Source organism: Schistocerca nitens, chromosome 1 (genome assembly GCF_023898315.1).
Source record: "Schistocerca nitens isolate TAMUIC-IGC-003100 chromosome 1, iqSchNite1.1, whole genome shotgun sequence".
Lineage (NCBI taxonomy): Eukaryota > Metazoa > Arthropoda > Insecta > Orthoptera > Acrididae > Schistocerca > Schistocerca nitens.
The window spans coordinates 454,753,700-454,766,740 of record NC_064614.1 but is presented as its reverse complement, the minus strand read 5'-3'; the positions used below and the strand labels follow the sequence as shown (position 1 = coordinate 454,766,740).

The following is a 13,041-nucleotide window of genomic DNA, read 5'->3' as shown; positions in this document are numbered from 1 at the left end:
GTTCCATAAGCATCAAAGGTTTTACGTGATCTTGAAACTGTCTATAACAATGGGTTTCCTTCCAAAATTATTAGATCTCCACAATGGGTTTCCTTCCAAAATTATTAGATCTCCTTCGTGGCGATACCAGTAAACCATGCGGCTTATTTTCACGTTCCTTCATTATGCGTCCCACTGGGCGAGGCCGACGTTTTCATAAATTGCAACCTTTTGATTGGGATTGGTAATATTAGCCAACAATTCTTTTTGCGTCGCCTCTTTAACATACACTGTACTAACCTTAGAGACGATCGAACGCTCGTTGCTTAGCATATACCTCCTCTTCTTCGTATTCTGCACATTTTCTTGCAATGCTAGATGATTATCCATCACGTCCAGGTATCGAAGTATATCAGTAAGTATACAAAGTTAACTGACACTGGCAACTGATACCACGAACAGAAACGACGTATATCACTGCACTCAGATCTACACCGCTAGACAGGTAACAGGCAACAGATTTAGGGGTGCCCCTGTAGTCCGGTGGCAGCATTCCTCCGGGAAAGGCCACTTCCCCACCAAAAGCGCTGCTTGCTCTTGAGTTTACAGACAGACTATACCACAATAGGAAATTTATATGCCAACTAGCTTTGCAGACGAAGAGATTGAAGAAATGTATGATGCGATAAAAGGAATTATTCAAATAATTAATGGAGAAGACAATTTAATAGTCGGGGGAACTGGAATTCAATAGTAGGAAAAGGAAGAGAAGGAAAAGTAGTAGGTGAATATGGACTGGTGATAAGGAATGAAAGAGAAAGCCACTTAGAATTTTGCACAGAGCAGGGTTTAATCATGACTAACACTTGGTTTAACTCATGAAAGAAAGTTGTGTATGTGGAAGTGACCTGGAGACAGTGGAAAGTTTCTGACTGATTATATAATGCTAAAACAGAGATTTCAGAATAAAATTTTAAATTGAAAGACATTTCCAGTGGCAGATTTTGATTCTGACCACAAGTTATTAGTTATGAACTCTAGATTAAAAATACAGAAACTGCAAAAAGGGTAGGAAATTAAGGAGATGGGACTTCGATAAGTTGAAAGAACAAGAGTGGAAGACTCTTCAAGAGATTAAGTACGAAGGCAGCATAGGCTCAAACAGGTAAAAAGACAAAGCCTAGTGAAATTCTTGGATAACACAGGTGATATTAAATTTATTTGATGAAAGGAGAAAATATAAGTATGTAGTAAATGAAACAAGTGGAAGGGAATAAAAATGTCCAAAAAATTAGATTGACAGGAAGTGGAAAATGGCTAAGCAGGAATGGCTAGAGGACAAATCTAAGGCTTTAGAGGCATACGTCACTAGGGACAAATAAATACTCCAGAATGAAATTTTCGTTTTGCAGTGGAATTTGCGCTGATATGAAACTTCCTGGCACATTTAAAATTGTGTGCCAGATGAAGACTCGAACTAGGATCCTTGCCTTTCACAGGTAAGTGCTCTACCAACTGAGCCACCCAAGCATGTCTCACAACCCAATCCCAAACCTTTAATTCTGCTAGGCTTCCCAGAAGCTCTCCTGTGAACTTTAATTAAAACTGTAGGGACAGGTCATGAGTCATGCTTGGGAAGCTCAGACGGTAGAGCACTTGCCTGCGGAAGGCAAAGCTCCCGATTTTGAGTCGGTCTGTCACACAGTTTTAATCTGCCAGAAAGTTTCAGATTGATACTGCCTACAAGAAAATTAAATAAGCCTTTGGAGAAAAGAGAAGAAGCTATATGGATAGCAAGAGCTCATATGGAAAATCAGTCATAAGCAAAGAAGGGAAAGCTGAAAAGCAGAGTGTCTACACAATGGATATGAACTTTGCAGGCATGTTATAGAAATGGAAGAGGATGTAGATGAAGAGGAGATGGGAGATACAATATTGTAAGAATAATTGGACAGCACATTGAAAGACCTAAGTCAAAACGAGGCCCTGGGAGTAGAAAAAAATTCTGCCAGACCTACTGATAGCCTTGGGAGAGCTAGCCATGACAAAACATCTTCCATTTGATATGCAATATGTGTGAGACAGGCAAAATACCCTCAGATTTCTTGAAGAATGTAATAATTCCAATTCCAAAGAAAGCAGTTGCCAATAGGTTTGAATATTATTAAACTGTCAGTGTAATAAGTCGTGGTTGCAAAATACTAACACGAATTCCTTACAGAATGATGGAAAAAATGATTAGAAGTGGACCTTGGGTAAGATCAGTTCGGATTCCTGTGGAATGTGAGCTCACATGAGGCAGTACTTAATCCTATGACTTAGTGAGCGAAAGGCTATTTACAGTTTGTACAGAGAGCAGTTAATGAGTGGAGGGGTATAAAGCGGAAGAAGTGATAGAGCAGGGAGTGAGACAAGGTTGCGGCCTACCCCTGATGTTATTAAATCTGTACACTGAGTGAGCATTAAAGGAAACAAAAGAAAAATTTGGAGATGGAAATAAAGTTCAGGGAGAAGAACTGAGGTCTGCCAATGAGCTTGTAATTCTGTCAGAAAGAGCAAAGGGCTTTGAAGAGCAGCTGAAAAAATGGACATTGTCTTGAAAGGTGGGTATAAAATGAACATCAACAAAAGCAAAACAAGGATAATGGAATGTAGTCAAATTAAATCAGGTGATGCTGTGGGAATCAGTTTATGAAACAAAATGCTAAAAGTAGTAAAATAGTTTCACTGTTCAGGCAGTAAAATTACTGATGGCCAAAGTAGAGAAGATATATAATGAAGACTGGCAATAGCAAGAAGTGTTTCTGAAGAATAGAAATTTAATGTTGAGTGTTAGAAAGTCTTTTCTGTAAGTATTTGTATGGAAGTGAAATATAGACGATACAAAGATTAGACAAGAAAAGAACACAAGCCTTTGAAATGTGGTGCTACAGAAGAATACTGGATATTAGATGGGTACTAATGCAGAGGCACTAATTAGAAATGAGGAGGAAAAGAAATTTGTGGCACCACCTGACTAGACGAAGGGTTTCTTTTTCCAATTTACTTTCTTCGTATCTGTTGATGTTATGTGATCTAAAGGGCTGTAGAAGTGGTTATGAAATTGCAGTAGATGTATTTATATGAGTGATTGCTTTGTGTATTTTGCTAGTTTCTGCTCGTTCTAGAAAGAATTTTCTTAAATTGTCTACCTGTCCATAATGTAGGTTTTTTATGTCGATGAATCCCCTTCCTCCTTCCTTTCTGCTTAATGTGAATCTTTCTGTTGCTGAATGTATGTGATGTATTCTATATTTGTGGCATTGTGAACGTGTAAGTGTATTTAGTGCTTCTAGGTCTGTGTTACTCCATTTCACTTCTCCAAATGAGTAGGTCAATATTGGTGTAGCATAAGTATTTATAGCTTTTGTCTTGTTTCTTGCTGTCAATTCTGTTTTCAGTATTTTTGTTAGTCTTTGTCTATATTTTTCTTTTAGTTCTTCTTTAATATTTGTATTACCTATTCCTATTTTTTGTCTGTATCGTAGATATTTATAGGCATCTGTTTTTTCCATTGCTTCTATGCAGTCACTGTGGTTATCCAATATGTAATCATCTTGTTTAGTGTGTTTTCTCTTGACTATGCTATTTTTTGTACATTTGTCTGATCCAAAAGCCATATTTATATCATTGCTGAATACTTCTGTTATCTTTAGTAATTGGTTGAGTTGTCGATTTGTTGCTGCGAGTAGTTTTAGATCATCCATGTATAGCAAATGTGTGATTTTGTGTGGGTATGTTCCAGTAATATTGTATCCATAATTTGTATTATTTAGCATGTTGGATAGTGGGTTCAGAGCAAGGCAGAACCAGAAAGGACTTAATGAGTCTCCTTGGTATATTCCACGCTTAATCTGTATTGGCTGTGATGTGATATTTTTTGAATTTGTTTGGATATTAAGTGTGGTTTTCCAATTTTTCATTACTATGTTTAGGAACTGTATCAATTTAGGATCTACTTTATATATTTCCAATATTTGTAGCAACCATGAGTGGGGTACACTATCAAAAGCTTTTAGGTAATCAATGAATGCATAGTGCAGCGACCTTTGTTTAGTTTTAGCTTGATATGTCACCTCTGTATCTATTATCAGTTGCTCTTTACATCCTCTTGCTCCTTTGCAGCATCCTTTTTGTTCTTCATTTATAATTTTGTTCTGTGTTGTATGTGTCATTAATTTCTGTGTAATGACTGAAGTTAATATTTTGTATATTGTTGGTAGGCATGTTATGGGGCGATATTTAGCTGGGTTTGCTGTGTCTGCTTGATCTTTAGGTTTCAGATAAGTTATTCCATGTGTAAGGGTATCAGGGAATGTGTATGGGTCTGCAATGTAACTGTTAAATAATTTAGTTAGATGTGAATGTGTTGAGGTGAACTTCTTTAGCCAGAAATTTGCTATTTTATCTTTTCCAGGGGCTTTCCAATTGTGAGTAGAATTAATTGCTTGGGTGACTTCATGTTGCAAAATTATCACTTCAGGCATTTGTGGTATCATTTTGTATGTGTCTGTTTCTGCTTGTATCCACCGTGCAAGCCTGTTATGTTGTACCGGGTTTGACCATATGTTGCTCCAGAAGTGTTCCATGTCTTATGTTTGGTGGATTGTCTATTTTAATGTGTGTGTTATCTATTGTCTGGTAAAATTTCTTTTGGTTTGTGTTGAATGTTTGGTTTTGTTTCCTTCTATTTTCACTTTTTTTGTATCTTCTAAGTCGTTTGGCCAATGCTTGTAATTTCTGCTTCTTTTCATCTAATTGCTCTATCGCTTCTTGTTGTGAGATTTTACCTAACATTTTTCGTTTTTTGTCTGAGATTTCATTTCTTATAAATTGTGTTAGCTGTCCGATGTCTTTTCTCAGTTTTTCTATTCTGATCTGTAGCCTGTGTTGCCATACTGGTTTTGTGGGTTTCTTCTGTGTGTTGGTTGTTTCTGATCTCTGTCTAGTGTGTATATTTAGTGTAGTGAGTGCTCCTACATAAACCAGTAGTTGTAACTCTTCCATAGTTGTATTTTCATTTATTTTGTTGTGTATGATTGTGTTGACAGTTTTTATTGTTGTTTCAACTTGTGGGTTATTTGGCGGTCTATGCAAGAATGGTCTAATGTCTGTATTTGTGTCTTTGTATTTTATATATGTCAGCTGAAATTTTTCTTCTATATCTAACATGTGTGTCACTTCGTGTTCTATTTGTGCTTGTTCTGGTGGCTGTCTTAAGATTTCGTTTTCCTGTGATTGTTTAATTGATGCGTGTTGTTCTTTGTTTGTTTGCTCTGGGATGTTTGAGTCCATTACTGTATTTTCTTGTTCTTCTGATTGCACATTATTTTGTTCCAGTATTTATTGTACTTGTTGTTTGATGTTTTCTAATTCTGACTGGGGTATCCTGTTATTTTTGATTATTACACGGATCTGATCAGCTAGTCATTGTTCTGTTAAAAATTTTAATTCTGGGTATCTGGTAATAAATGTTGTGTATACTTGTGATCTGTATCCAGTTGTGTTGGTTCCTAGGTTTGTTGCTTGGTAATAACAGAACATGAGGTGTCGATTAACTTCATCTGACCATCTCATCCTCTGTCTTTATTTTCCTTCTAGGGTGGTTGCAGGAAGCATATCCTGCAAAACACCGCTATTTGGATTTAAATCATTTTCCAGTTGGCTAGCAGTGTCGTTACCATTGTGGGCGGGCATAGGGTTAAAGCGTCGTCCCCGACCATGACGGCGCTTGTCCGAGGCTTCTTTAGTTCTGTCCTGAACCAACTAATCACACTAAAGGGGGTTAGCCCTATTAGTGGTTTGTTCTTTTCGTCGCCTTTTACGACTGGCAGAACATACCGGAGGCCTATTCTTTTCCCGGGCCTCCACGGGTATTATTATTATTATTTCTTTACTTTCTCAGACTTTTTTTAAGTCTGGTTAAGAATGGAGTGACGCGGACCTTTATCAAGCGTCACTTCCTTTTTGCTGTACGGTACATGTTATATTGCATTTAGGAACTTTCGGGTAATTGAACATGTATCAATAATTACGGATTTCTGTAATTGTATATATATGTTTGGATGTAGCTGTATTGCATTGATGTATTGGTGGATATTGTGTGGTATGACTCCTGTAGTTGATAGTATAATTGGTATGATGTCAACTTTATCCTGATGCCACATGTCTTTGACTTCCTCAGCCAGTTGGATGTATTTTTCAATTTTTTCTCCTGTTTTCTTTTGTATATTTGTTGTATTGGGTATGGATATTTCGATTAATTGTGTTAATTTCTTCTTTTTATTGGTGAGTATGATGTCAGGTTTGTTATGTGGCGTTGTTTTATCTGTTATAATGGTTCTGTTCCAGTATAATTTGTATTCATCATTCTCCAGTACATTTTGTGGTGCATACTTGTATGTAGGAACGTGTTGTTTTATAAGTTTATGTTGTAAGGCAAGCTGTTGATGTATTATTTTTGCGACATTGTCATGTCTTCTGGGGTATTCTGTATTTGCTAGTATTGTACATCCGCTTGTGATGTGATCTACTGTTTCTATTTGTTGTTTACAAAGTCTGCATTTATCTGTTGTGGTATTGGGATCTTTAATAATATGCTTGCTGTAATACCTGGTGTTTATTGTTTGATCCTGTATTGCAATCATGAATCCTTCTGTCTCACTGTATATATTGCCTTTTCTTAGCCATGTGTTGGATGCGTCTTGATCGATGTGTGGCTGTGTTAGATGATTCGGGTGCTTGCCATGAAGTGTTTTCTTTTTCCAATTTACTTTCTTCGTATCTGTTGATGTTATGTGGTCTAAAGGGTTGTAGAGGTGGTTATGAAATTGTAGTGGTGTAGCCGATGTATTTATATGAGTGATTGCTTTGTGTATTTTGCTAGTTTCTGCTCGTTCTATAAAGAATTTTCTTAAATTGTCTACCTGTCCATAATGTAGGTTTTTTATATCGATAAATCCCCTTCCTCCTTCCTTTCTGCTTAATGTGAATCTTTCTGTTGCTGAATGTATGTGATGTATTCTATATTTATGGCATTGTGATCGTGTAAGTGTATTGAGTGCTTCTAGGTCTGTGTTACTCCATTTCACTACTCCAAATGAGTAGGTCAATATTGGTATGGCATAAGTATTTATAGCTTTGGTCTTGTTTCTTGCTGTCAATTCTGTTTTCAGTATTTTTGTTAGTCTTTGTCTATATTTTTCTTTTAGTTCTTCTTTAATATTTGTATTATCTATTCCTATTTTTTGTCTGTATCCTAGATATTTATAGGCATCCGTTTTTTCCATCGCTTCTATGCAGTCGCTGTGGTTATCCAATATGTAATCTTCTTGTTTAGTGTGTTTTCCCTTGACTATGCTATTTTTCTTACATTTGTCTGTTCCAAAAGCCATACTTATATCATTGCTGAATCCTTCTGTTATCTTTAGTAATTGGTTGAGTTGTTGATTGGTTGCTGCCAGTAGTTTTATTATTATTATTATTATTATTATTATTATTATTACTACTGCTTGCAGTTTCAAAATGAGATAATGTTTACATGTGAAACAATAGCCAACAGCAATGCTTATATTAAACACTACTAATTGTAACTATAGTCTTTACCCTGGGTAGCCAAATATGTATCACAGAATACTAATCCAGAAGCAGTATTGTATGATACAATATTCGCTGGGCATTGTACACTTCATAATAGGCTAAATTTCAATCTCTGATGCTTTACAATGTGAAATGGGCAGTTCAGTATTCCTCTCATGCTGTTAATAAAATGCACTTGCATTTTATAGCAGGTTTTAAATTTCATTTAGCAAACAAAATGTTGTTTTAAACTTGCATTGTTTAGTTTATATAATTTACGAAGTTGTTCTTCAATTCTGTTCTAGTACACCGTATTTTTAAGTTCTTTTATTTCTCTGGGTTTTGTTTGTATTGTGATGTTGAACTTGACAGGCCTTAATTACATAATGTGTAAGTCTCTAAAAGAATTTAATTTTGTTGTAACAGTGGCTGAATCGAATATCTCAGATATAATTAACTGTTCACAAAAGTGCAGTTCCAAGTTCATGTTCCAAAAAGATGGTTTATCTTTATAATCTGTTTCACCAGATACAGGGCGAGTAAAGAGGAAAGTTTCTTGGTTGCAGGGGTAATAGTATTAGTGATTCTAAATAAAAACCTCATATCCATAAGCCCTACTCTGAATTGTTACCAAGATAAAATACATTTAATGTAAATTATTTATTTTCTGTTGTCATTGTTTACAGTGTACATTGGTGGTGTAGGATCTCTCTCTCTCTCTCTCTCTCTCTCTCTCTCTCTCTCTCTCTCTCTCTCTCTCTCTCTCGTGCGTGCGTGCGCGCGTGTGTGTGTGTGTGTGTGTGTGTGTGTGTGTGTAATTTTGTGCTGCAACAAGTTTTCACTAGAGGTTGCAGAAAGGGAAAAAGTGTACAAAAGTGATGTGTTCTATCTCAGAAACAATTCGGAATAGGGCATATATCCATATTAAGCTTTTTGTTTGGACTCATTATCACCCTCAAAGCATGTAACTTTCCTCCAGGTTCATCGTGTACAATTTGAGATCTTGAAGAATATGTTTGGTTTATGAAATATCAATCCATTTTAGTTAATGTGATGGTTTCATATTTTTGCCAAACCAAGAATCAACCTTTGATTTTTGTTTGATGTCTAGCCTTACTGCTGGTCACTTACAGTTAATATATGATGCATGTATAATACCGTGCTCTCCTAGTTAATTCTAAAAAACACTGTTTTCTCAGTAAGGGCACTGCAATTAAAAGCTAAGAGGTTTTGTGATTGTGACTTAATTGAAGTGGTGATGTCGTGGAGCATCACCGACAGGAATGATAAATAAACAAAGTTTTCTAATTAAATGTAATGTATAGTAAAAAAGTTTGCAAATAGTAGTTTGCTTATGCTAAGTTTATTTCCTGAACATTTGAGCTTTGTCTGGAGAGCTGGTTATGCTCAGAGCTAAGCTTTCTTCAACCCATTAACATTAATTTTTTTCAAATTATGCTCCAAAAATATTTTTTAATTATTGAATGACATTACATACAAATGTAGAGAGATGAGCTTTTAAAGCTCAAAACAATGAACTACAAATTTTTGCATATTGGCTTTAATAAAATCCCTAGTATAATTGTGCATATGGCTTGGTCTAAAATATCCTGAAACTTGAAGTCATCTTTTAGTTGCTGTGCAGCTCTGAAATCTGACCACATATTTCACAATGGCTTCTTGTGAACATAAATCTTAGAGTAGCTGCCTGGAGCACAGTGGGTGTTTTTATCTCGTACCAATAGTGAGCACTTGTCACACCATTGATCAACTGTTGTCACTTCATCATTAGTGAAGTAAAATCACATTCTTCTTCACTTTGAGTTGCTAATTTCAGTGTCAAACTCAGGATCACTACAGCCAGCCTTGCCCATAAGGATAAACAACAAACAAGAAAGAAGCTGAAGATGTGTGTTTTGTTTTCAAGTATCCAAAGTTGCCCACAGTAAAGACGGTATTTAATGGCAACCACATCAACCAAAACACAAAAGCCAGGCTACAAATGCAGGACCGAAAGCTCTCCATAGGCTGAACACTTACTTATTCCTCCTGAGACAGATATAAGCAAGGTTTTGTTTTTCCGGAGGTATATTCTTAAGTTGCCAGAGTATATTCGGGATTTTAAGTTTCTGTCAAAATATAAAATAGAAGATAACTCGGGGTTTAAAGGGGTTAATATAGAATGACAACATTCATTCCACTCTCTTGATCTCAGTACTTCTACTTCTCTAATTGTTGTTGGACTCAAATGTGTATGTTCAATTTTCTGTATCTGCTCACTGTTTGATGTGACAAGCCCAACATTGAAGTTCTAGCTAAGCAATTGCAGATTAAAGTTCCAAAAAATTTAACTTGAAACTGACAATACTGTGCTAACTTTGCGCCAAATAGTAATAAATATACTAAATATGATAATGTGCCATGCAATAATTTGTATTAATCTAACATAAAAATATTTGATTATAATTGTAGGAGGGTGGAAAGCTAAGTCAAGGAGAACACTTAATGCCCTGCCCTCGATGCTCGTTGCCATCTCACATAAGTAGCTCTGAGGGGTATGGACGCTGCTCAAGGCCTGGCTGCTTGTTTGAATTCTGCATACACTGTCACTCTGCTCCTCATATGGGTAAACCTTGTAGAGCAGTATTGCCAGTGTTGCAAAGCCACTGCAGAAGAATGAGAAACGGTATTGGTAGTGCCGCCAGTCGCAGGAATCTGCGGAAGCTGTTACTTTGAGCGTAAGTATGGAACTTGTAGAGAATTAGAATATTACTTGTGGTCTTACTATAGTGATTTCAGACAGTTAAAAATGTTGTTTTGAGTTGGTCTTTGTGACATTTAAATTCACCATGCCCAGTTATGTTTAAGGAGGCTGTAGAAACTGTAATGTATCCAAATCTGTAGACACATTTTATTCTGATGAATTTGGATTCCTAAAAGAAACAGTTGTGGAGAGCAAAATGTAAGGTAATAGGCTTGTCAGGTTTATTCAGTGCCCAGTCTCTTCTCATTAATAGTCAAGTTTTGATGTACATCACGTCGTACGTGTTATTTTATATATGTTTGGTAAATATTCATACGGTCTCACTAACATTCAATAGTCCTTACTTGCTAATCCTATGAGTAATTACTTAGTGATAGGATTACAGCCCTCACTTTTAACTACTGCAACAAAATGTTTTGACACAGTTTATCTCTCTAATAACTGCTGCTTCCCCTTGTGGAAGTAAGTCACCAATTTTTATTTGTGCTTCCTATTGATGGAAGATTATGATCTGAAAGGGCTTTGAAAAGTAAAATCTTCTGGATTAGGCTACCCTGGAAGTTTGCTGCTGCTGGTACTACTACTTAAATTAAGGGAGTGCGTTTGGAGGGGGGGGGGGGGGGGGCTGAAAGCAGTAAATGGGTTGTTATCCTTCTAGTCAAAGATTGCTTAAAGACACTAAGTGGAGTAATTTTAGGCTGATCACACTCCAACATGGAAAAAGTGGCAGTACATTATGAAGTGCAAAGTAGTTTATTTTAACAGAGTTTACTGTGACACCATTTTTCGTATGTTTAAATGAAACTATCAAGCAGACTTTACAATGAAAATGATATTGCAGTTTTGACATAATTTTATATTGATCTTAGAGCCCTGGATACTGTCCATACTAGCTTAAATTTTGGAAAGGTGATTGTTTTTATGTGCGTATTTGCAGTTGAGTTTTGCTTGAAAATGAACAATATTCAAAACTGCACTTGCAATATATAAACAATGTTGACAGTGGCAAGTGATAATTGCCATGTTTAATGACTTCTAATTTTCATTGTATATTAAAAGCTTGCAGTTCATTTTTCTAATACTTTCAGTGGATGTTTTAATCAGAATCATTTTTCATTAAAAAAATATATCTGTTCTTGAAGGAGTTTATTTGTTTCAGGGGGCTTCAAATACCTCAATCGTCTGTGATAAATGAACATTTAGTAACTGCGGAATGCAACTGCAATCTGGAATATCTTAAGTTTTTAACGGGAATGTTACAGTAAGACATAAGGTTTATTGTACTATAAATTTTATCCAGATACTTCTTCCTACTGTCTCTCTTCTGTGCTATTGCTTGTATATATTTTATGTTCTTCAGTAGCATCTGACTGTCTTGGAAAAACAATCTTGCATCACCTGTAATTTTCCTTATAGTGCTATCTGAATATGTACATATTTTTCAACATTTAGTTACTATTAAGATTAAACTAACTTGTAGTGCCAGAAATTGTTTTGTAACTATTGGAGATTGTAATAAATTAGTAGAATTATTCCTTTTAAGCATAACTCTGACTAGAATGTTGTATAGTGAACTATTTCTGAAATAATAATGTACACCTGTTCATACAGTGTCATGTTAGTACAAATTTTTAATTTGTTTTGTGCTTCAGTTCTTGCCATTTGGCTTAAATTCAGCAGTGATTTTTTACCATTGCAGTTTTATTTAATATAGTCCCTTGTTTGTGCCTCCTGTGGAGGAACTTTAAACGAGGTATGAAAATTTTATGGCACAGTTTTTATGTGGGGGGATGGACTTTGTTTTCAACATCAAAATAGCTTAGCTTCTATATGTACTATGTATCACTTATGCTGAAAATTAAGTATTATTGTACAAAAAAAAGTAAAGTTCCTTTAAAGTGAATTTTTTTCATTGGGATATACTTCCGCAACATTTTGGCTTACAAATGATCATTAGAAGTTTTCAGTGTTGCTTTGGAATGTCTAAATTACAGAAACTTCTAATTATGCATTAGTAAATTTCCTTAATAGTACAAACTCCTGGAAAAAATCCATCCAAGATTGTAATCTGCAGTGATACTTATGGAGTACTTTCTTTTTCCATATTTAAGTTATTCAGTGAACCATATATGATCTCACGTTCAATGCCAGTGCCTAATCTCTCATTTTGAATTTTTTTATCTATTTTATTAATATTTGCTAAGAAGTATTATTTTTGAGTGTGCAAATGTGTTGACCACACCACACTGCTTAAGAAATCTGAACATTTGATGGTTAAAAATGTTCATTATTGTAATGGAAAAATGGTATTCAGAATTGAAAGTGTCGTGACTGTTAAAATTTGCTCAACTATAATGTACCTGATGTAACTTTGTTGCTGTTGCACAATTCCACATTGTAAAATAACATTTATGTTTTTAACTAAACAAATAAAATTATGTATGAATTACTTTATTGTCTGTATTAATAAATATTTCACTGGATGAACATTGTTCACTTTCTTGTAGTCTTTCTTTAGAGCTTTAAGCACGCTGAACCAATTGGACCACATCTTCCTACTGTCAAACTGATAGTGCATTAGAATACCAAACTTTTGCCTTAAGATGCTACTCTAAATAATTGTTTTTTCTAAACATAATAAGCTTGTGCAAATACTTTTTTCACTGCCATGTGTTGTTGAT

At 35.3% G+C, this 13,041-nt stretch overlaps 1 protein-coding gene across 3 annotated transcripts in view; it reads left to right on the top strand.

Annotated features, from left to right (window-relative positions):
- Nucleotides 1-12,781, top strand: part of LOC126235978 (uncharacterized) — a 93,479-nt gene extending 80,698 nt beyond the window's left edge. For all 3 annotated transcript variants that reach the window (XM_049944976.1, XM_049944958.1, XM_049944967.1), the window contains 2 exons: nucleotides 10,069-10,334; nucleotides 11,520-12,781. In XM_049944976.1, coding sequence (XP_049800933.1) covers nucleotides 10,069-10,332 — 264 coding nt within the window. In that variant the 3' untranslated portion in view covers nucleotides 10,333-10,334; nucleotides 11,520-12,781. The remainder of the gene's footprint in view (nucleotides 1-10,068; nucleotides 10,335-11,519) is intronic.
- Nucleotides 12,782-13,041: the final 260 nt, after the last annotated feature.